General features: G+C 36.8%; 1 protein-coding gene across 1 annotated transcript; it reads left to right on the top strand.

Annotated features, from left to right (window-relative positions):
- Positions 1–3295: 3295 nt before the first annotated feature.
- On the top strand, positions 3296–9821 carry LOC129536671 (natural killer cells antigen CD94-like). The gene is made up of 6 exons (XM_055395712.2): positions 3296–3475; positions 4348–4440; positions 4578–4628; positions 6283–6434; positions 7189–7292; positions 8070–9821. Exons 1-6 carry the CDS (start codon positions 3469–3471, stop codon positions 8188–8190), a joined length of 528 nt encoding a protein of 175 aa, XP_055251687.1. The 5' UTR covers positions 3296–3468; the 3' UTR covers positions 8191–9821.
- The last annotated feature ends 15347 nt before the right edge of the window (positions 9822–25168 follow it).

Genomic DNA, 25168 nt, shown 5'->3' with positions numbered 1-25168 from the left:
GCTTTTCTGAACTCCATACCACCTTTCTCCTGGCTCAGATGCTCAACTAGCACCTGCTTGTGGGAAGGTGGCTCTTCTCTTTCCTACAGTTTGCTAAGTGTCTGGTAGTTCTGGTGCTATTCTGCTTCTTTTGTTAAGTCTGCCTTAAGTTCTGACCAAGATAATTCATATTTCATAGAACTGCACTGAAGGCAACGTCTCAAGGTGTGAAATTTGAGACAAGAAAAGAAGAAAAACAATAAGATGAATAGAAGATGAAAATCCATCTCTCCCTAGTTTACCCAGAAAGCTCAAAGAGTGTTGCTGTGTCCATGCATGTTTTAGATTCATATTCATTTTCTGTATGCTAGTATGTGGATACATACAAACACCTACACACCATCTCTTTTCAATCATCCTCTAGAGTGTAGGGAAAAGGAAATTTTAAAAAAATGAAACCATTGTATTTGTAAGAAACAGCTTATTTAACTGTTTTTTTAGCAAGAATTCAAATCTCATCTGATTAAAAACGGAATCTCTTATATTTTAATAAATAATGGATATTTCTCTGCTGTCTATGGGGTCACACAGAGTCGGACACGACTGAAGTGACTTAGCAGCAGCAGCAGCAGAAGACAGTGAAATGTATTCATCCCTATTTTATCTTCTTGTAATAAGGATTATATAAATACAGTTGAAACCACTTACATTGTTGTTGATAAAAACTTGTGTCTCTACTTAATAAAGATTAAGAAAAACTTTATTTTTAAATGTCCCAATCCTATTGCATTTTGTTAATCTTAATCTGAGCCTCCTGTTTTGAAGACATGGTTCACAAAGTGATTGCCTCTCAATTTTTCTCAAAATAAAATTAATTTATCTTCTGGTCACTTTAATTCAGCACTTTCCCCATTTCTTTGGTGTTTTATGTTTATCCTTCATCAGTAAAGGAGTCCTTCACTTCTCCTTTTCTTCCCTCATCAATCCAGTAAAATCTTTCCCAAAGTATCATGTCATACACTGTAAAACTCACTTTTATAATAATGTTACATATATATCTTTAGAAATCTGGAGCACTATTCTTATTTTGCTCTAAGTGTATATTTCAAGCACTGATAACACAATTGGGGAGTATGTGATTTGACTTCACCATTTCACCATACAATGTGCCAATGCAAAGATTTTATTAGTTCAGAATCCCTTTTTTTCTTTTCCCAGGGAATTCTTCCTCTCCCTTAAAAAGAAAATAATTTACAACTTGATGCTAGCAATTTTTTTTCCACGCAGAGAATGCACCCATTTTTCAATTGGTGAGATCAAAAAAATTTCTCTTTTGGGACCCTTGAAATACTATTACTATATTCTGGAACATTGATAGGCAAGGAAGAGACTTCATTCTTCATAATTAAGTGGACATCCATTAGTTTTCTCCAACTCTTGGTTCAGGTTTGAATGGTCTTTTAGTTACTGGAGTCAACATGGGCACTGATCAAGGGCATGAGTAAACTACAGGGGAGCAAAGTTGTTCCTACAGCGAACACTTGGGAAGAGGAGAATTCTGCTGAGAGCCCTGCATTTTCTGGAAGGAGAAACAAACACATAAGTGAAGCTGACATTTTAGTGGAGCTTCAGTCCGGGGTCCCTCTGCATCAGACCCCACCCAATAAAGGTTGGAGTGAAAAGCATATTTGGAATGTGTGTGGATAAAGGAGGGAGTGTTAATACAGGAAAGAGAATGTAGAACACAATAGAGGTCACTCTTTTAATCCAGATACTAGAGGAGGAGACTGGAGGCTAACACTGTTGAGTGAATCTGGTAAGTGGGGAAAAATACAGTGTTCAAAACTGCCTCACATTCAGGTCATGGTTGCTGGATTAGAGCAAATACTGAGACTCGTTGGTTAGGGCCATCCTGGTGAGAATTCCTCAGCACTTCTGGACTGTCAGGTGAGAGCCGCAAAACTTTCAGCAGTTCTAGGAGGGAAAATTTGCACTTGCTGATTTGCCATAGTTTACAAATATTCTGAGGGATGTGCGAGGGGGAAAGTGGTAACGTTTGCTTCAAGTGGAGATGAATGGTAGGGAAACTGGTACAAAAACAATTCAACTGCCCTTCTGCAAAAAGGGATCAATCAACCAGTGCTGACAGCACAGAGAGAATTAGAGGATTTTATACGTATATAAAATCTACACATATATGCTTATAAAGTCCTCTTTAATCACCTGACTTCCCTGGTGGCTCAGCAGTAAAGAATCCATCTACACTGTAGCAGATGCCGGAGACATGAGTTCAATCCCTGGGTCAGGAAGATCCCCTGGAGGAGGAAGTGGCAACCCACTCCAGTATTCTTGCCTAGAGAATTTCAGGGCAGAGGAGTCTGGCGGGTACAGTCCATGGAGTCACAAAGGGTTAGATACGAATGAGCAAGTGAGCACACATATGTATATAAAATATACACATATAAGTATACACATGTAAATATGTCTACCTATCTGTATCTGTCGTCTACTTATCTGTCCATCAATCTATCTATATCTTTTGTGTGTATATACATGAGTGCATTTAGTTATTTGTGACTTGAGATTTACATGGCTGGGCTGAACCAATCTTTGATGGATTTTTACCACCGACTTAGAGAACCTAATGAGGGAGAGAGAAAGAGCGAGAGAAGAAGAAGGAGAAGGGAGAAGTCCTTCTGATTCTACCACTTTTATTTTGCCTTCCATACTTGGGTTAATAAGGCAAGAATGAGAAGCACCACATGAAAAGTTCCAACTACTCTGTACTAAAGAAAATAAATGAAAATTAACAAAACAAAACTTATAGACACACACAGAGAGAGGCTTAATTTGAAATGTATCTTATGTGTGCTCTAGAAAAAGACTACCAGGGTTTCAAACATGTGACCTAGCTTTACTATACCTTACTTTTCTCATTGGTAAAATAAGCGTATTTATTTATCTTTATTATTAAGTCACATTCAAGGAAAAAATAAGCTAGTATATGCCATGTGCTTCATGTTTGACATGAGGTAAATAATAAACATTTTCCATTATTAAAAAAGGAAAATTCTGTGCAAAATTTTTTTGTACTAAGTAAATTTTCCTTTGGTTTGCCCATATATTCCATTTTCCGAGTAAATTTTTAAATGACTTTGATGTTCGAACATTAAAAAAAACCTTTCCTCTCACCTCATTTTGTGATAGTCAAATGGTCTGCATCATGAGGTTCAGTGAGAATTTCCTGTGTTGCGGTTCCAGAAGCATTTTAGAAGATAGTGATTTTACTACTTCTAGTCCATACTACACATCCTTGTCTCATCAGCAGATGATACAAGCACATTTTGATTCACAGTTTTTCTTTTTTAAAATTTCTTCACAGCTTTTGGGTTTTTGGTAGCCTCCAGCTTAGCTCCATGGACTAACCTCACTGTCCTTGAACAAGCATCCACTGTGCCTTATCTGCGTCGACATTAGACAACGTCTCACATGGCAGGTATGTGCAGCCCAAGTCATAAAGTGAAAAAACAAAAATAATTAAAAATATATCTCATGGGTATGGCTAATTCTGGGAAACATGTTAAGAAAAATTATGTACAGTTTTAGGTTTCTCATATATTAGCACTTTTAAATTTCATTTTTCTGATTCTTAACTCTGTCACTTAGAGATGATTTTGTGAAGTTTTCTCAACAGATTCGAAGAGTGGACTTTGACCAGGATAGCTCTAAATTCTGATTGAGATATCAATTTAGCAGGAAAATTATCCTAGGTTTCTTACCTACCTAATGGGAGTCATGTGCTCCACCTTGTTATGCTTATGTTATTGTTACCAAAATAAGTTTGTTATCAATATATCAAGGTTTTCCTGGTGGCTCAGATAGTAGTCTGCCTACAATGAGGGAGACCCATGTTCAATCCCTGGGTTGGGAAGATCCCCTGGAGAAGGGAATGGCACACACTCCAGTATTCTTACCTGGATAATTCCATGGACTGAGAAAACTAGTGAGCCACAGTCCATGGGGTCACAAAGAGTTGAGTCCATAAAATGAAACTTAGTTCCTGTTTATCTATTTTTACTACAGATCTCTAAGCTTCTTTTCAAATTAAAAAATAAGTGGTAAATACATTGTACTAAGACAGAACTGATAAAGAAGAGAAGGTACTGATAATCTCAATGAAGAACAAAGTACATCATATTGAAATGTTGGTATTGGGTAGAGTTCTCAATGGACTGTCTTCATTTTCAAACATTTTACTGGCAAAATGATTAGGTTATCAAATCAAAGAACTTCTTGGATTTTTCACTGGTTTCTGACTTTAAGAACTCCTGTATTTGATCTTTATCATTATCCCATCTTTCTTTATAGCTTTGCAGACCACTGCATGGAGGTTGATCTCTGGGGTCTTAGGAGTAATATGCATTTTGTTGATGGCTGCTTTGGGAGTTCTGTTAAAAAACTGTAAGTTTTTCTAGTCAAGCTTATATAAAAAGATCAAAATTGTGATGAAACTATCTTACAATAAAAGTTTGATTTTTCTAATGTGTAGTATTTTGTTATTTCATAAAACAGTGTCTGATAAAGTACATTTCTTACAGCACTTACTAAACAAAGTGTTCAGCCTGGACCCTCCACAGATCTTCAGGAAGGTAGGGTTCCTACTTTGGAGATCTTTCTTGTTGATAAAGAATAAAATAAGCAGTTCCCTGTTTTTCTCACACAGAAGCTTGATGGAATATTACAGTCATAAAAACTTGCCTGCTAGTTGCAGGATAGTCTTCTTTCATTGTTCACATAAGAATTTCTTAGATTTCATCAAATACGTAGTATTTGTATTTTAAAGAATAAGGAAAATATTACCCTGAAAAAACATTTTCCAATATAAGTGTTCATGTTTAAGTAACAAATAAAAAATACATTATATTTTTAAATTTATATTATATATATACATTATATTTACATTAAAGTAAATATTATAGCCAATCCTAATTACCTGATTGTATTTGCTTATAACCCATACATTTATATCTCTTTACCTTTACCTCTGCCTTTTCTATAACTCAGAAAGCAGCATGGAGATTTTTGCAGTTCTAAACCCTACTTAACACTTAACCTGTGAAAGTCAGCTCAAAGACCTAGCTGTTTTTTTTCCATCAAACACTCTCCAAGTTGCTTTACTATCTTCTTTGTTCATATAGAACTACATTCATATCTTTTTTTTCCTGAGCATTTTCCTGGCTTTATTAAGATACAATTGACAAATGATATTGTGTAAGTTTAATGTCTGCAATGTGTTGATCTGATATACCTATTATTATAATATTATTACCACTGTAGCACTAACTAGTACCTCCATCATGTCACACAACTATCTTTTCTGTTGGTGGTAGAAACATTTAAGAACTACTCCTGTAGCAACTCAGGAGCATTTACACTACAATACTGTTAGCTCTAGTTATAATGGTGCACATTAGTTTCCCAGAATGAATTCATCTCTGACTGAAAGCTTATATTTAAAGAAAGCTCTTGGGATTTTAGTTCCCCTACCACAGATTGGAGCCAGGTACTCAGCAGTGAAAGCACTGAGTTTTAACTACTGGACCACCAGGAAATTCCCATGTACCTTTTGACCAACATCTCCCTATTTTCCCCATATCTCAGCCTTTGTTAACCAGCATTCTACTCTACACCTTCAAAATTATTTATTTGACAAAGATTTGAGTGTCTACCATGTCATAGAACTTTTGTCACTGAGGATGGTCAATACTGAAGACACGACCACTAATATATTGGGTGGTCAGACTTCTAGCTAATCATTTTATTTATCATCATTTTGAAAATAAAATATGCAGAATTTTTCTCTCAGAAAATATGCTATAGTTCTTTTTTCCTTTTAATACTTTTTTCATCTAGTTTACTTTTAATTAAGTAGAAGAAAACAACTTTGGATCACTGCCTTAAAAGTGTTCTTCTAATCACCTCACATCCTACGATCTGCTATACTGTATTTGAACACAGTGAATTTCTTGTGCATACTTACCCAGATTAGCATTAAAAATAGTTCATAAAGACTAAAATGCATGCAAGTCTCTCTCTATCTCTAGAATATAATTTCCATGAAGAAAAAGAGTCATGTCTGGGTTGTTCAGATAAATATCTGCTGATGTAGTGTATGCAGTAAATTCTCAAAGAATATTTGTAGACACAATTAATGAATAATAAATGCTTTTTGAATGAGAATGTAGCAATGAAAAGAAACTGGATCTCCAATGTCATCAAGTCATGTTTTATTTTTTCTCTTAGGATCTGGCTGCTATTCTTGCCAAGAAAAGTGGATTGGTTACCAATGCAACTGTTATTTTGTTTCTAGTGAATTAAAAACATGGAAAGACAGTAAGGATTTTTGTGTTTCTCATAATTCCAGTCTACTTCAGTTAAAAACCAGAAATGAACTGGTAAGTATTTAATTCTTATTTTCTACATTTTATTTTATCCAGAAAAATATATTATCTATACTTTGATTCGTCTTTAATCAGATAGTAAATAGATGATTATATTTGAACTAATTTCCTATACTTTGAAACCATCATAAAACCGAGCCAAACTTTCTCTAAGGTTTACATTATAGGGGTGCTGACAGATAAAGTATAAGAAACTGTTTAAAGTGTAATCAAAGAAGGAATAATAGGTCATTATTTTTATTCCAACAACTTTGAACTTTTAGTTCTTTAAGTGAATTTATAACTGATTTTGTAATTATACAACATTTGCTATCACTTGGGTATACTGTGAAATGAATATGTAGAATATTATAAAATAATAACCCAACTCTTAATAAAAAGTTCTGTAGCTTCCTGGAGAAACTGTGGTAAAGATTTATCTATCCCTCCAGATGAGGTTGGTTTGGGATCAGATTTGATTATTGATCCCATTTGAAGGAAGTGTTCCATGAAAACTCTCATGCCCTTTATGACGTCTTTCATTCCTTCAAGAAATGAGATTTTTGTGGGTTTTTTTTCCTCCATAAATGAATGGATTTGATGAATGAGAAATAATAGGCATTTGACTATTTTTCCCAAATTAGAAGTTAAAAATGATTTTAGTGTGCATAATTGAAAAACTGATGCTGGACACTGGCCCCCTTAAACAAACATGATTCCTAGAGTAGATTCAAAATAGATTAATATGTTGGTCTCTGTTTCCATGCAGGGTTTTATGAAGTTCAGTACCAGTTTTTACTGGATTGGGCTTTCTTATAGTGAAGAACATCATACCTGGTTGTGGGAGGACAATTCTACTCTCTCCCAAGATCTGTAAGTTTCTGGTATTAAAATCTTTTTTTCTGTTCTTTTTGAGTTTATCCTTGGATCTGATCAGATAATTGAATATCCAGGAGCATTATAACTAAGATATCCTATTTTGGGCATGAAACTATAAAAAAGAGAATAGATACAACATAATAAAATTTTTAACCACATCCACAACATCTAAGTGTTTGCTCAAGAGCTTTCGACATATGATTTTGTTTCCTGCCTTGGTACAACCACTTGGATATGTATGCATATGTACAGATTTTCACATGTATGAAAGCACTCCAGAGAAAACAGTATGTCCATTATTTTTCTTAGTCTGGTGGAGACTGATATTCTCAGCATTGGCCCATGTTTCAAATATTCTGGGTTTATTTCCTGTATATTTATAAGCTTCAAATCTCATTTTCATTTTTAAATATGAGATTTAACAGTATCATCATTGAGAATTTTTATAATATGATTTTTTCATAGACTAGACTTAGTTAATACATCTTTAAACAACATAGAAGCAAAAAATAACACATATAAAAATCATTGAAAACAACAACAAAACCAAAAAATCCCTAACCTCAATGCTTATTGAGCATACTGTGTTTTGGGAACATTGTACTCTGAAATTGTGACAAATGACTTGAATGAAGAAGATAATGACTCGAGATGTAATATCTCATTCAAATGCTTTTAAATGTTCCCTAATTCTATCATTTAGCAAGAATGGCATTCTTGAATATTTTCATTTCCTGTTCTTGTATATTACAATTTTCTTCTTCCTTGCAGATTTCCTTTCCTTAAATCTGTAAATCCAAAGAACTGCATAATACATATCCCAGGAAGAAGCATTTTGGATAGACACTGTGGAAAGAAGTCTCATTATATCTGTAAACAACAGCTTATTTAGATGTTTATTGGGGCAGAAGTGTTGTGCAATGAAGATTCAGTATTACTTAGAATGGCTACAAATTGTATTACCTACCTCTGGGATCTTTAAAATGTTCCAAATTGTGTTTTATCAATCACATAATTTTCATGTATTTGAAAATATATATTTAAATTTTTTATCACTTTTCAATTGGTGTATAACATTATGTTAGCTTTAGGTATACAACATAACAATAACTAAGACAGTATGCCTAATTCATCAATCAACATATATAGCTACAATTTTAAAATTTTGCCATGTGTTTTAAAATTGATGAAATTTGTGTACCTACACCTGAAATTATAGAGTCAAGATAAATAATTTGATGAATGTTCAATGTATATGGTATGGACTTAACAATTTATGCATCTATTTTTGGAATTTCTTTCTGCTGAAATTTAAATAAAACTTATTTCAGGCCAAACAATATACATTAACATCATATTAGTTCTTTGTATGGTGTGCTAAATTGAAAAGTCCCATCCTCATCTTTTTTCCTCTGAAAGTAAAAATAATTTTAGTGTTTGTTTTTAAGTTTTTGGTGGATTTCTATTCATCTATATGTTCTAATTTAGACCTGAAAGTGACATATAATAATTTCTTCATATGTATCACAAGGGTTAAGTAACACATTGGTGTGTCTTCTCTTGATGTTACCAAGTTCTGCAGAACAATTGGAAAATTATACCCAAGTACGTGATCTTACAAGACTGCCTTCACATTTTTCAAGGGGAAGGGGAACCCAAGCTCTGATCACATGAATATAGTCTTTTTTTTGTTGTTTTTTCAAGTATTTTTCTTGCCTTATGCTTTTCTGATAGTAAAAACAGCCACTCTTACATATGCATTTCAGATTTCAATTTCTAATCAATCCCCAAAATCTTTTCCTAAATGGCATGTGATAAAATACTGGACATTTAGTATTTAGGAGGACAGGGAGCAGGCTTTTTTATTGAGGGGTTTCTGAGTGGGTCAGTGAAGAGAAGGGCACATGATGAGTTGTGAAGATTGTGACCTGAATAGATTTTTTCCGACCCTCAGAAATATCAAAACCCAATTCCTTCTTTTAAAAAATAGCTGTTGAATATACATCTGAAAAAAGTTGTACTGACATCTCTATCTGTTCACTTCTTTTGTATTTCAATTAAATGATTATAATTAAGAGCTCAAGGTTGATTTTCAAAACACAAAGAGTCAGGAAGAGATAAGAATCTTTCATGTTTTATTTCTCAAAATACAAATATAATAGTAATACAACTTGAAATCTTTGTTCTTGTATGAAGATTGACTTAGGAAAAATGCACTTAGGTTATACTATGAAAAACACAGGATAGCTGTAACATCTTTCGTGTATTTAACTTGGACATGCATTGTACTTTCTACATATTTAAAATGTTTTGCCTTTGCTGTCTGTGTCATTTTCATAACAATATAGTTTTTAAATTGCGTTTATAAAGAGCAGTATAGACAAGCTTATTAAGAAAACAGCTTTCTGTTCCAATTGTCCAATCAATCTGTTCTCTTCCCACACAAAAAATTTTCCTCTGAGTATTTTGCTTGTATGTTTTCCCTACAGAGAAAAAATGTAGGAAATATATTTCTACATAGGATATGTATAGATCTATGTTTATTTTCTATGCAGGAAATAAGTGAAATTATGAAAATTCTATTTTCATAATTTTTGTCAAGGATGAATATCAACTATATTCTTGTAGTGACATTCAAGCATAGGTTGAAATTGCTATTCTAACATCATCACTCTGAATTTTACATAGTTCAATCTTTTTTTTTTTTTACTGAGAACTCATGAATATTTATTACAATATCACAAGAGCAATGAGGAAACAAAGGTGTTAAATGTTACAGATTATATCTAATTTCAGAGAATAATCTATTTCAAAGTTGTCTTCACTGAGGAAGGAAAATTCCTGTTGCCTTCTAAAGATAGCTCAGAGGTTTTCTTCAGTTCCCATGTCATATCCATATCATCAACTCCTATATCCTATATTTCAGCTCCCATATAATTTCAGACTGGGAGCTGACTGAGGTTCAGATAATGAACTCCTTATTGCAAAATTCAGACTTAAATTGAAAAAAGTAGGGAAAACCACTAGACCATTCAGGCATAACCTAAATCAAATCCCTTATACAGTGGAAGTGAAATAGATTCAAGGGATTAGATCTGATAGACAGAGTGTCTGAAGAACTATGGATGGAGGTTCGTGATATTGTACAGGAGGCAGTGATCAAGACCATCCCCAAGAAAAAGAAATGCAAGAAAGCAAAATGGCTGTCTGAAGAGGCCTTACAAATAGCTGTGGAAAGAAGAAAAGCTAAAGGCAAAGGAGAAAATGGAAGATATACACATCTGAATGCAGAGTTTCAAAGAATGGAGAGATAAGAAAACCTTCTTCAGTGATCAGTGCAAAGAAATAGAGCAAAACAATAGAATGGGAAAGATTAGAGATTGCTTCAAGAAAATTAGAGATACTAAAGGAACATTTTGTGCAAAGATGGACTCAGTAAAGGACAGAAATGGTATGGACCTAACAGAAGCAGAAGATATTAAGAATAGGTGGCAAGAATACACAGAAGAATTATACAAAAAAGATCTTCATGACCCAGATAATCACAATGGTGTGATCACTCACCTAGAGCCAGACATCATGGAACACAAAGTCAAGTGGGCCTTAGGAAGCATCACTACGAACAAAGCTAGTGGAGGTGATGGAATTCCAGTTGAGCTATTTCAAATCCTGAAAGATGATGCTGTGAGAGTACTGCACTCAAAATGCCCACAAATTTAGAAAACTCAGCAGTGGCCACAGGACTGGAAAAGGTAAGTTTTCATTCCAATCCCAAAAAAAGGCAATGCCAAAGAACGTTCAAACTACCACACGATTGCACTCATCTCACATGTTAGAAAAGTAATGCTCAAAATGCTCCAAGCCAGACTTCAACAGTACGTGATCCATGAACTTCCAGATGTTCAAACTGGATTTAGAAAGGCAGAGGAACCAGAGATCAAATTGCCAACATCCGTTGGACCATCGATAAAGCACAAGAGTTCCAGAAAAACACCTACTTCTGCTTTATTGACTATGCCAAAGCCTTTGACTGTGTGGATCAAAACAAACTATGAAAAATTCTTCAAGAGATGGGAATACCAGACCACCTGACCTGCCTCCTGAGTAATCTGTATGCAGGTCAAGAAGCAACAGTTATAACCGCATATGCAACAACGGACTAGTTCCAAATCGGTAAAGGAGTATGTCAGGTTGTGTATTGTCACCCTGCTTATTGAACTTATATGCAGGGTACATCATGAGAAATGCTGGACTGGATGAAACACAAGATGAAAACAAGATTGCTGGGAGAAATATCAATAACCTCAGATATGCAGAAGACACCACACTTATGGCAGAAAGTGAAGAACTAAAGAGCCTTTTGATGAAAGTGAAAGAGGAGAGTTAAAAAGCTGAGTTAAAACTCAGCATTCAGAAAACTAAGGTCATGGCATCCAGTCCCATCATTTCATGGCAAATAGATAGGGAAACAATGGAAACAATGACAGACTTCATTTTTGGGGGCTCCAAAATCACTGCTGACTGTGACTGCAGTCATAAAATTAAAAGATGCTTGGTCCTTGAAAGAAAAGCTATGACCAGCCTAGACAGCATGTTAAAAAGCAGAGACATTGCTTTGCCAGCAAATGTCCATCTAGTCAAAGCTATGGCTTTTCCAGTGTCCATGTATGGATGTGAGAGTTGGACTATAAAGAAAGCTGAGCTCAGAAGAATTGATGCTTTTAAACTGTGGTGTTGGAGAAGACTCTTGAGTCCCTTGGACTGCAAGGAGATCTAACCAGCCCATCTTAAAGGAAATCATTTCTGAATATTCATTGGAAGGACTGATGCTGAAGCTGAAACTCCAATACTTTGGCCACCTGATACGAAGAGCTGACTCATTGGAAACGACCCTGATGCTGGGAAAGATTGAAGGTGGGAGGAGAAGGGGACAACAGAGGATGAGATGGTTGGATGGATTCACTGACTTTATGGACATGAGTTTGAGCAAACTCCAGGAGTTGGTGATGGACGGGTGGCCTGGCTGCTGCAACCCATGGGGTTGCAAAGAGTCAGACATGACTAAGTGACTAAACTGAACTGAATTGATAATTTTAGGGCATTATCATGTAAAGTACTGGCTTAAAGAAAGGTTACTAGTCACCCATGGCTAAGTCCCTTCTTACTATTGGCCTCATCATATCAATTACATTCAATCCAGGACCATCTGACTCATTTCATTTTTATTATTTTTTTTCTCCCACTCTTACCTGCATTATGTTTCCTTCATCCTGAAAATCTCTTTGTACTCCTTGGGATGGGAACAATTCCTTTAATAGAAAGATTTTGCACAAAAATTTTTTTCTTTCTGATATGATGTTTCCGATATATTCTCTGTAGGAGTCACTTACTTTTATTTTGATTTCTGCTTTTTGCTCTGAAATGAGCTGATTTACATGGAAGGATATAGGTGAATGACTATCTCAGTGTTGGATATAAAGCAAAGGTAAGAGGGTATGGAAATGTGTAAAAATCAGACACTATAACACACTGTATTTCCATAAGTTAGTTCAGTCTTTCTTCATTTCATCCTAGTACTCTGAATGTGTTACTCATTACCCTGAATGCATGTAATATGGGTTATGTATTGGTGGCTAACAAATTATGTTATGTTTAGAAACCTAAAACCACACATGTTTATTATCTCTCACTATCTATGGATCTGGAACCGGACACAGCTTAACTATAGTCTTTGTTAAGGGCCTCACTAGACAGAAACCAAGGTCTTGGCCAGGTGGTATTCTCACCTAAAACTCAGAGTCTTCTTCCAAGCTCAATCAAGCTTTTGAAAAAATTTTGTTCTTCGTGTTTGTAAGACTAATACCCATAGCTTACAGAGGACTCCTCTCTGCGTAGATAGTCACACCAGGGTTACTTTCATCTTGAGGATAAGGAATAGCACCCCTGACTCCTCTCTTTATCATGTTTATGTCTCTTTTGGACTTCCCTGGAGTCTCAGATGGTAAAGAATCAGCCTGCAATGTGGGAGACCTGGGTTGGATCCCTGGGTTGGGAAGACCCCTGTAGGAGGGCATGGCAACCCACTCCAGTATTCTTGCCTGGAGAATCCCCACAGACCAAGAAGCATGGTGGGCTACAGCCCATGGGGTCACAAAGAGTTGTGCATGACTGAGTGACTAAGCACAGCACTCTTTTAATTGTTTCCCCAATGAGGTCAGGTCTCCCCATAATAATCTCTCTTTTGGTTACCTGAGAGTTGACTAATCTGGAACTTTAATTACATCTGAAAAACAGCTTTATTTTTGCCATTTAATGGAATCTAATTACAGCAGTATCCCATCATATTCACAAACCCCCCTGGAATTTAGTTGGAAGGGATTATATAGGTGCACACCAGGGAGTGAATACTCTGAAGGTCATTTTAGAGCTCTGCTACCACAACAATTTATCCCCCAAAACTATGCTGTAATGGTACTCAATAGTTTATTGAATTTATATACTGCCCTTTGATTCCTTCCGTTCCGTTCCGTTCCGTCGCTCAGTCGTGTCCGACGTATGCGACCCCGTGGACTGTAGCCTACCAGGCTTCTCCGTCCATGGGATTCTCCAGGCAAGGATACTGGAGTGGGTTACCGTTTCCTTCTCCAGGGGATCTTCCCGACCCAGGGATCGAACCCGGGTCTCCCGCATTGGAGGCAGACGCTTTAACCTCTGAGCCAGCAGGGAAGCCCTTTGATTCCTTATAACTAATAATTTAGTTCACATGTGTCACGACAGGTAATCTTTTTAATTGCAATATATTATCTCTAAGGTCCTCTATTGTTGTTGTTGTTGAGTCGCTAAATCATGTCTCTTTTTGACCCCCTAGACTGTAGCCAGTCAGGCTCCTCTGTCCTTGGGGTTTCCCAGGTAAGAATACTGGAGTGGGTTGCCACTTCTCCAGGGGATCTTCCCAATGTAGGGACCGAACCTGCATCTCTTACATTGGCAGATCGATTCTTTACTACTGGGCTGCCATGGAAGTGACTAAATCTAAATCTGATTAATGAAAATAGAGTTATTTTACAGCTGGACTCTTTGCTTACCTCCAGAGAGACTTGAGAATTGTTTTTTGTCTGTTGACCTTGATAAGGGCAATTAGTTAATCAACCAAGTAACTAATTAACGCATGACTAATGATGAATTTATTCTTAAAAGCAAGCCTGCTTTTATTTTTTTTCCTTTTTTTAAAAATTTATTTATTTTAATTGGAGGCTAATTACTTTACATTATTGTATTGGTTTTGCCATACATTGACATGAATCTGCCCTGGGTATACATGTAGAATTCCTGAGTGGAATGTATGACCAATTTTTTTTATTGATAACTTAAGCTTGAAGTAATGAGTTAGATATTTAATCTTCACCATGTGAACAGTCTCAGCAGAAAAATTCTGCCTGAGCTGTCCTGTAACCAAGTTTCCACACACATCCATCAGCACAAATACTAGCAGTTTCATCCAGAGAGATGATGAATCATATCTTCAGACAAATAAGAACATTGGGGAGCTTGTTTCTGGATGTTTCTTTGAATTATCTTTCTCCTGTTGTCTTACATTAACTGCCTTTATTAAACACTTTATATGAGTATTCTCTTTGGAGCCTTCAATTTGTTTCAATTATCTAAACCTGGAAATCTTTGGAATATTTAAACCAACTTTTTCATTTCCATAATTTTGGAACTTTTGAAACATCTTTTATCCTAATGTAGCTAAAGGAGATCAGTCCTGGGTGTTCATTGGAAGGACTGATGCTAAAGCTGAAACTCCAATACTTTGGCCACCTCATGCAACGAGTTGACTCACTGGAAAAGAGTTTGATGCTGGGAGGGATTGGGGGCAGGAGGAGAAGAGGACAACAGAGAATGAGATGGCTGGATGGCATCACCGACTGGATGGACATGAGTTTGAGTGAACTCTGGGAGTTGGTGATGGACAGGGAGGCCTGGCGTGCTGTGATTCATGGGGTCGCAAAGAGTTGGACACGACTGAGTGACTGAACTGAACTGAGGGGTTGGAAAACTTTCCCTGAAGAACTGGATCATAAATACTTTCAACATTGTAAGTCAGTCTCTGTTGAAACTTCTCAACTCTGTGATTTGTAGTGCGAAAGAAGACTTTTATAATACATAAATTAATAGTTTGACTGCAATACAAAAGCACTATATTTTCTTTTTTTTTTTACAAATGGGGTAAATGTTCACCAACCCCTGTCAAATGTGTACAAGGAGAATATATGGACATCAGTGCTACTCTGCACTTCACTTTATCCTTTTCCTGGTTGCATCTTACCAGTTGTAAATGTACTTACAAACTTTGCTGTATAAAATCAGCTGTATCTTATTAATATCAGTTTGTACTACTTATTATAAAACCTGCATTGTAAAATCCAATGTGACAATCTTCCTCTGTATGCTTTTACTTTATTGAGCACAATACAATGGTTAGACTTGCATTTTTTCCAACCATTATAAGCTCCTTTTGTTTGTTAAAACACTAAAAAATAACACAGTGAGGCTATAAGAAAGCAAATGTATACATGGAGATCATAGCCACCTCAGGTTATCATGTTAGAATGCTCATTCACTGAGAACTTATGAATCTTCCGTAAAAGCTTTTAAAGGTGAAGAGTGTGGAATAGATTTTAAGTAAAGTTCTGAAAGAAAGAGTACTTTAATAAATACCTCCAAATCCTCAGTTTTATATAGCAAATATGGCTTTATAAAGCAAACCATATTTGCTATATTATATATATAAATAATATACCAATATTCCAAATCAAGCAGTATCTTGCTCCAGTCTACCACTGAATGCTTATGGTGCTAGTTAGGGAAATTAGTCCTTAAAATTGTCTATGAAAAAGTGAAAATAGAGAACATAGCTGAAGTATAGACACAATGAACCTATAAAGATAAACCTGCAACAAAAAGTTCCAAAATACTTAACAAAGGTTGAGACTCGGTAGTTTATAAAACTGGAAAAGGGTTTGAAATGGAAGACAAGAAGTGAGAAATTTGGGAAATCATCTTTTTTCCTTATTATTATTTTTTCTACTATCTGAGAAACAGGTAATATACATACGGTGATATCTCTTAGAGCTGTGAGTACAAAAGCAAAGACTTAATTTGGAGGATTTAAGAATACTGAGGAAACGAAACACAAAAAAGACATCCCTTTGCCCTCCCTACTTCTATCGCAGTATACCATCCATGAAGGAAACTGTCAAAAATAGGGCAGAACTGACAGAAGAGGGAGCTCTCTAACTAAGAACCTTAACCATTAAATAAATGCACTTGTGTTCAGTATCTAAGCATTGCCCTACTCTTTGCAAGCCCATGAACAGTAGCCTGCCAGACTCCTCAGTCCATGAAAATTTCCAGGTAAGAATACTGAGGCGGGTAGCCATTCCCTATTCCAGGGGATCTTCCCAGTTCAGGGATCCAACCCACATCTCTTGTGTCTCCTGCATTGGCAGGCAGATTCTTTACACTGTTGCCACTTGGGAAGTTCTATTAAATAAAAGGAGTAGAAAAAACAGATTTCATCTATATAAACAACTTTAAAAATTCAAGAATGTGAATATATTATTTTTACCTACAAAAAGTCATCTACCTAAAAAGGGAAATGAGCATAAGGCTAAAGAAGACTATATATATATACCACAAATTAGATATTTTCATACAGTCATGAAAAGAAATGCACACAAAAAAGATTGAAATAAAGCAGAAGTTAATGATACTCAGGAAAGCAACAGAAAGCTAAAAGCAAAGAGATGAATTAAGATTTATAAGGTAAAACGAAGCAAAAAGAAAGCAATAGTTGAAATCCTGATACTATGTACCTATGAGAATTAAATGACAAAGAAAGACATTTTATAATGATAAAAGCCAAATGCTACCATGAAGATTAAATAATTCTGAATTCATCTAGGAAATAACAATGACTATATAATATAAAAATTCTAGGAAATAAAAGAAGAAATACATAGTAATGTGTTTGCAAAAAGTGACTTAACAGGTCACTGTTAATATAAAACAGAAAGTTTGGACAAAAAATAAGCTATATTACAGATGATCTAAATGATATAGGCAATGTGATAGATATTCTGAACACAAATTGACCACTAAACACTGATAATATAAAATATACCTTCCTTCCAAATGTACCTGAAACATCTGCAAAAATTGAATATGCAGAGCTCTTGAAAAAAGTAAAAAGGTATAGATACTTCCTTAACTTGATAAAGTACATGTACACACTTATATGTGTGTAGGTAAATGTGTGTATGTGTGTCTGTGTATTCTAAAGTTAGAATTTTACTTGTAGAAATCTAATGAAAAAAGTGTAAAAAATTCCTGAAACACAAAAAAATAGGCTTCAAAAATATAAAGCTATATTCTGGTTTAGGTTAGGAACTTTTATTGTTAATTTATAAATTTGAAATGATACCAATAAAAATCCAATGACAGATGGATCAAGATAAGCTGACACTGAAGTTCATATGGGAAACTTAGCACATAGAATGTAAGTACAGTCAATATGACTGTAAAAGTATAGTTATGAGGAAGTACTAAACCTACTAATTATTAAAACATATCTCAAGAGCCTCCAGGTAAAACAGTGTACTTGGTAATGTCACACAAATAGGCAGACCAAAGGAATAGAACAGAAAGGCCAGAAATAGTCTCAATTTATCAATACATATGGGCTTCCGTCTATGGGGTCACATAGAGTCGGACATGACTAAAGTGACTTAGCAGCAGCAGCACAGAAATTTAGATTACAATAAAGGTGGTGTCCTCAAATCATAGAGTTTTAAATAGATACTATTGTTTGGAAACTAGATAGGCATTTGTAAAAGGTTAAAATTAGATATATGTGCACCTAGAAATTACTCAGAGTACAACCTTCAGTTACATTAAGATAAAGATAACTTTCCAAAAAGGATTTTATTATTGACAGTGGTAAAGTGATGGAGATTTAAAGTCTCTAGAAGCTTAGGCAAAGTTTAATTTGAATTCTTAGTCAAATTCTGAGTATATTTGAAGTTTCAAGCAAATAATTTTATTATCAGAGCCACAATTTTTAATCTACACAGTGGGACTATCTATCTGTGAATTTGCTGAGAAATTAAAAAAAAAAACACCTGAAAAGTAAACATATAAAACAGAAGTGAGAATATAGTTGATGCTCAGTTAAGATCCTCTGAAGGAGGAAATGGCAAAGCCCTCCAATATTCTTGCCTGAAAAATTCCATAGACAGAGGAGCCTGGTGGGCTACAGTCCATGGGGTAGCAAAGAGTTGAAGACGACTGAGCAATGAACAACTAAGCACACAGCTGTTTTCTTATTCTAGAGTTTCAAGGCTCCTTTGCCACATTCAGTTCAGTTCAGTTGCTCAATCGTGTCCAACTACCTACAACCCCATGAACCGCAGCACGCCAGGCCTCCCTGTCCATCACCAACTCCTGGAGTCCACCCAAACCCATGTCCATCGAGTCGATGATGCCATCCAACCATCTCATCCTCTGTCATCCCCTTCTTCTCCTGCCCTCAACCTTTCCCAGCATCAGGGTCTTTTCCAATGAGTCAGCTCTTCGCATCAGGTGGCCAAAGTATTGGAGTTTCAGCTTCAACATCAGTCCTTACGGTGAACACCCAGGATTGATCTCCTTTAGGATGGACTGGTTGGATCTCCTTGCAGTCCAAGGGACTCTCAAGAGTCTTCTCCAACACCACAGTTCAAAAGCATCAATTCTTCGGCGATCAGCTTTCTTCACAGTCCAACTCTCACATCCATACATGACCATGGGAAAAACCATAGCCTTTGCCATGTTTCTGTCTTCCAGAAGTGGAAGAGAGGAGCTAACAGAGATACAGAAGAAAATGTAAGAATAATCTCACTGAGGAATACAGTACTCCACTTAAAATCATGGAGTTAAGGGCTTGAAAAGAACATCTTACTTTTCCAATGTTTTGTTGCCCAAATGACTATATATCAAATAAATGACCTAAAGTCTAAGAGATACATTCAAATATTTACTACAAGGATCCCTGAGCCTTTTGAATCCTCTCTAGCTAGTTCCCACTTTTAAGATCTCCCTCCCTTGACTCTGTGGATCACAACAAACAATGGAAAATTGTTAAAGAGATGGGAATACCAGACCACTGACCTGCCTCCTGAGAAATCTGTATGCAGGTCAAGAAGCAACAGTTAGAATCACACATGGAACAACAGACTGGTTCCAAATTGGGAAAGGAGTATGTCAAGGCTGTATATTGTCACCCTGCTTATTTAACTTATATGCAGAGTACATCATGAGAAACACTGGACTGGATGAAGCACAAGCTGGAAACAAGATTGCTGGGAGAAATATCAATAACCTCAGATATGCAGATGACACCACACTTATGGCAGAAAGTGAAGAACTAAAGAACCTCTTGATGAAAGTGAAAGAGGAGAGTGAAAAATTTGGCTTAAAACTCAACATTCAGCAAACTAAGATCATGGCATCTGGTCCCATCACTTCATGGCAAATAGATGGGAAACAATGGAAACATGGTGAGAATTTACTTTTTGGGGGCTCCAAAATCACTGCCGATGGTGACTACAGCCATGAAATTAAAAGATGTTTGCTCCTTGGAAGAAAAGTTATGATCAACTTAGACAGCAAAGCAACTCCTAAAGCTCCATTCTAGAAAAATAAACAACCCAATCAAAAAATGGGCCAAAGAACTAAACAGACATTTCTCCAAAGAAGACATACAGATGGCTAACAAACACATGAAAATATGCTCAACATCACTCATAATCAGAGAAATGCAAATCAAAACCATAATGAGATACCATTTCACGCCAGTCAGAATGGCTGCTGTCCAAAAGTCTACAAGCAATAAATGCTGGAGAGGGTGTGGAGAAAGGGAACCCTCTTACACTGCTGGTGGGAATGCAAACTAGTACAGCCACTATGGAGAACAGTGTGGAGATTCCTCAAAAAACTGGAAATAGAACTGCCATACGACCCAGCAATCACACTCCTGGGCATACACACTGAGGAAATCAGAATTGAAAGAGACACATTTACTCCAGTGTTCATCGCAGCGCTGTTTATAATAGCCAGGACATGGAAGCAACCTAGATGTCCATCTGCAGACGAATGGATAAGAAAGCTTTGGTACATATACACAATGGAGTATTACTCAGCCATTAAAAAGAATACATTTGAATCAGTTCTAATGAGGTGGATGAAACTGGAGCCTATTATACAGAGTGAAGTAAGACAGAAAGAAAAACACCAATATAGTATACTAACGCATATATATGGAATTTAGAAAGATGATAATTATAACCCTGTATACAAGACAGCAAAAGAGAGACAGATGTATAGAACAGTGTTTTGGACTGTGGGTGAGGGTGGGATGATTTGGGAGAATGGCACTGAAACATGTATATTATCATATGTGAAATGAATCGCCAGTCCAGGTTCAATGCATGATACAGGATGCTTGGGGCTGGTGTACTGGGTTGAACCAGAGGGATGGGATAGGGAGGGAGGTGGGAGGGGGGTTCAAGATGGAGAACACATGTACACCCAGGGCAGATTCATGTCAATGTATGGCAAAACCAATATGATAATGTAAAGTAATTAGCCTCCAATTAAAATAAATATATTTAAAAAAATAAAAATAAAAAGTAGAGACATTACCTTGCCAACAAAGGTCCGTCTAGTCAAGACTATTGTTTTTCCAGTGGTCATGTATGGATGTGAGAGTTGGACTATAAAGAAAGCTGAGCGCTGAAGAATTGATGCTTTTGAATTGGTTCTGGAGAAGACTCTTGAGAGCCCCTTGGATTTCAAGGAGATCCAATCAGCCCATCTTAAAGGAAATCAGTCCTGAATGTTCATTGAAAGGACTGATGCTGAACTGAAACTCTAGTACTTTGGCCACCTGATGCAAAGAACTGACTCATTGGAAAAGACCCTGATGCTGGGAAAGATTAAAGACAGGAGAAGAAGGGGACAACAGAGGATGAGATGGTTGGATGGTATCACCGACTCGATGGACCTGAGTTTGAGTAAACTCCAGGAGATGGTGATGGACAGGGAGGCCTGGCGTGCTGCAGTCCATGGCGTCACAAAGAGTCAGACATGACTGAGCAACTGAACTGAACTGAGCTCCATTGGCTCTTCTCTCCATTGCTTCCTCTGCATCTTTTCAGCCTTCTCCATTAAGTCTTATTCCCAAGACTTTAGAAGTGTTACACCTTGTATTGAATTATGGTGTGAATCTAGTTTAAAAATGATAAGTATTACTAACGAAGTTTTTATGAGACTCAAGCTTTTCAGATGTATTTTGACTATAAACGTTTTATTTCACCAATACATAACATTTTTAAAATTTCATGTACTTCCTGAAACCTGAACCTAATCTCATAAATATCTAATGCCTTCTTTTTTAAAAAATTTATTTATTTTAATTGGAGGCTAATTACTTTACAATATTGTATTGGTTTTGCCATACATTGACAAGAATCCACCCCAGGTGTAAATGTGTTCCCCATCTTGAACCCCCCCTCCCACCTCCCTCCCCATCCCATCCCTTTGGTTCATCCCAGTGCACCTGCCCAGAGCATCCTGTATCATGCATCGAACCTGGACTGGCAATTCATTTCACATATGATAATATCTAATGCCTTCTTACAACATTTTTCTAAACACAGTTTTCAGGTAAATTCTCTCCAGAAACCACTGTAATCTTGGAGGTTCTAATATCTGTAAATATTTGCGAACCAACCCCAGTGGCTGGTTTAATCTCAAAATAGAGGGTTTCAGTATTTCCCCACTCAGGAGTGTGAGAGAATATAACAGGAATAGTCTCTCCCTTTCTCCATTGTTCAGTTCAGTTCAGTTCAGTTCAGTCGCTCAGTCGCATCCGACTCTTTGTGACCCTATGAATCACAGCACGCCAGGCCTCCCTGTCCAACATCAACTCCCGGAGTTTACGCAACTCATGTCCATCGAGTCGGTGATGCCATCCAGCCATCTCATCCTTTGTCGTCCCCTTCTCCTCCTGCCCCCAATCCCTCCCAGCATCAGGGTCTTTTCCAGTGAGTCAACTCTGCATATGAGGTGGCCAAAGTATTGGAGTTTCAGTTTTAGCATCAGTCTTTCCAATGAACATCCAGGATGGATCTCCTTTAGGATGGACTGGTTGGATCTCCTTGCAGTATAAGGGACTCTCAAGAGTCTTCTCCAACACCACAGTTCAAAAGCATCAATTCTTCTGCACTCAACTTTCTTTATAGTCCAACTCTCACATCCATACATGACCACTGGAAAGCCTTGACTAGACGGATCTTTGTTGGCAAAGTAATGTCTCTGCTTTTTAATATGCTATCTAGGTTGGTCATAACTTTCTTTCCAAGGAGTATGCGTCTTTTAATTTCATGGCTGCAATCACCATCTGCAGTGATTTTAGAGCCCCCCAAAATAAAGTCTGACACTGTTTCCACTGTTTTCCCGTCTATTTCCCATGAAATGATGGGACCAGATGCCATGATCTTAGTTTTCTGAGTGTGAAGCTTTAAGCCAACTTTTTCACACTCCTCTTTCACTTTCATCAAGAGTCTTTTTAGTTCTTCTTCACTTTCTGCCATAATGGTAGTGTCATCTGCATATCTGAGGTTATTGATGTTTCTCCTGGCAATTTTGATTCCAGCTTGGTTGCTCATAGAAATGAACAGATGCTTTTTGATTGAATAAATGCCAGTTAAAATGTTGAAAATTCCAACATTAATTATGTTTTATATTCCACCTTTAGACTCTGGCTTCTGTGCTTGTCCCGAAAATAGATTGAATACAGATGCAACTGTTAGTTCTTTAAATGAAGAATAAAGTTTAACAGAAAGCTGGATTCTCTGTGATACTCAGAATTTCATTAGACTTAAACTGGAAAGCAAGGATGAGTTAGGTGTACTTAATTCTGATTTTACACATTTTCCTTTGGCAGGCAGTTTATCTAGGGAACTAGTCGATCTGATCACATGGACCACAGCCGAATGTGGTCCACTGGAGAAGGGAATGGCAAACCACTTCAGTATACTTGCCTTGAGAACCCCATGAACAGTATTAAAGGGCAAAATGATAGGATACTGAATGAGGAATTCCCCAGGTCGGTAGGTGCCCAGTATGCTATGGCTGGATGGCATCACCAACTCTGTGGACATGAGTTTGAGTGAACTCCGGGAATTGATGATGGACAGGGAGGCGTGGCGTGCTGTGATTCATGGGGCCGCGGAGAGTAGGACATGACTGAGCGACTGAACTGAACTGAACTGAAATTATCTAGGGAAGGAAAGTAACCAAGGAATATGAATGCTTTGACCTGGCTTCCCATTCAAATACTAAATGAATAGTTCTTTAGAAAATATTGCTGGTTAATTCCCTGTACCTTGAAATACTCATTACAAAACTGGAAAAAAGCACCTCAAAGATTTATATAATAAGGATAAAATTAAAGATATCATGTAGAGTGTATATAGCATTTTAGGAACAATTTAGTAAGGGATGATAAACCAATACTTATATGGACGGAGGAGCCTGGTAGGCTGCAGTCCATGGGGTCGCTACAAGTCAGACATGACTGAGCGACTTCACTTTCACTTTCCACTTTCACACATTGGAGAAGGAAATGGCAACCCACTCCAGTGTTCTTGCCTGGAGAATCCCAGGGACGGGGAAGCCTAGTGGGCTGCTGTCAGTGGGATCGCACAGAGTCGGACACGACTGAAGTGACTTAGCAGCAGCAGCATATATATATCAAAGGTCCGTCTAGTCAAGGCTATGGTTTTTCCCGAGTTCATGTATGGATGTGAGAGTTGGACTGTGAAGAAAGCTGATGGCCGAAGAATTGATGGTTTTGAACTGTGGTGCTGGAGAAGACTCTTGAGAGTCCCTTGGACTACAAGGAGATCCAACCAGTCCATTCTAAAGGAGATCAGTCCTGGGTGTTCATTGGAAGGACTGATGCTAAAGCTGAAACTCCAATACTCTGACCACCTCATGCGAAGAGTTGACTCACTGGAAAAGACTCTGATGCTGGGAGGGGTTGAGGGCAGGAGGAGACGGGGATGACAGAGAATGAGATGGCCGGATGGCATCATCGACTCTATGGACGTGAGTTTGAGTGAACTCCGGGAGTGGGTGTTGGACAGGGAGGCCTGGCATGCTGTGATTCATGGGGTCACAAAGAGTCAAACACGACTGAGTGACTGAACTGAACTGAACTGAAGCTAAAATAATGCTAGAATTGTCAAAATGTTTTAAGTGTTTTCTATTCCACAAAGAGTAAAATGATTTTGAGAAAATGAATTTTATATAAATGTGAATAATTCATTGATTAGTATTTGAAGTTTTGTTTTTTAGTGACTACAGCTGATTAAAATTATTTGGGAATTAATAACCCACTAATAATAAATGCTGAGAGCTGTGAAAATTGTGCATGAACAATCTAGTGATGAAAAATAGTACTTACCCTAGAATGGAAAGAGTTCACAAAGAAACATCACAAGTGTCTATAAATAATAGTTCCAAAATAGCAAGTAAAATGTAAATATAAAATGAATGTAAAATGGAATAAAGTCCACTGGAAATAATTAAAAGTACTTGAAGCTACTTTTGTTATAAAACAATAAATGATGTATTCAAATACGTCTGTGACAAAGCAAGGGTTGAGTAAAACTGGTCTTTAGTGAAAATATGTTAGGTATCTTGTGTAATTCAAGGTAAGGTTGATGACATGCCCAATCTAGTGATGATACAGAGCTAAACTG

The sequence above is a fragment of the Moschus berezovskii genome, chromosome 6, assembly GCF_049115385.1.
Source record: "Moschus berezovskii isolate FMDL1 chromosome 6, NW_MosBer_1.0, whole genome shotgun sequence".
In the NCBI taxonomy this organism is placed as follows: domain Eukaryota; kingdom Metazoa; phylum Chordata; class Mammalia; order Artiodactyla; family Moschidae; genus Moschus; species Moschus berezovskii.
This window is presented reverse-complemented; position numbering and strand designations above follow the sequence as displayed.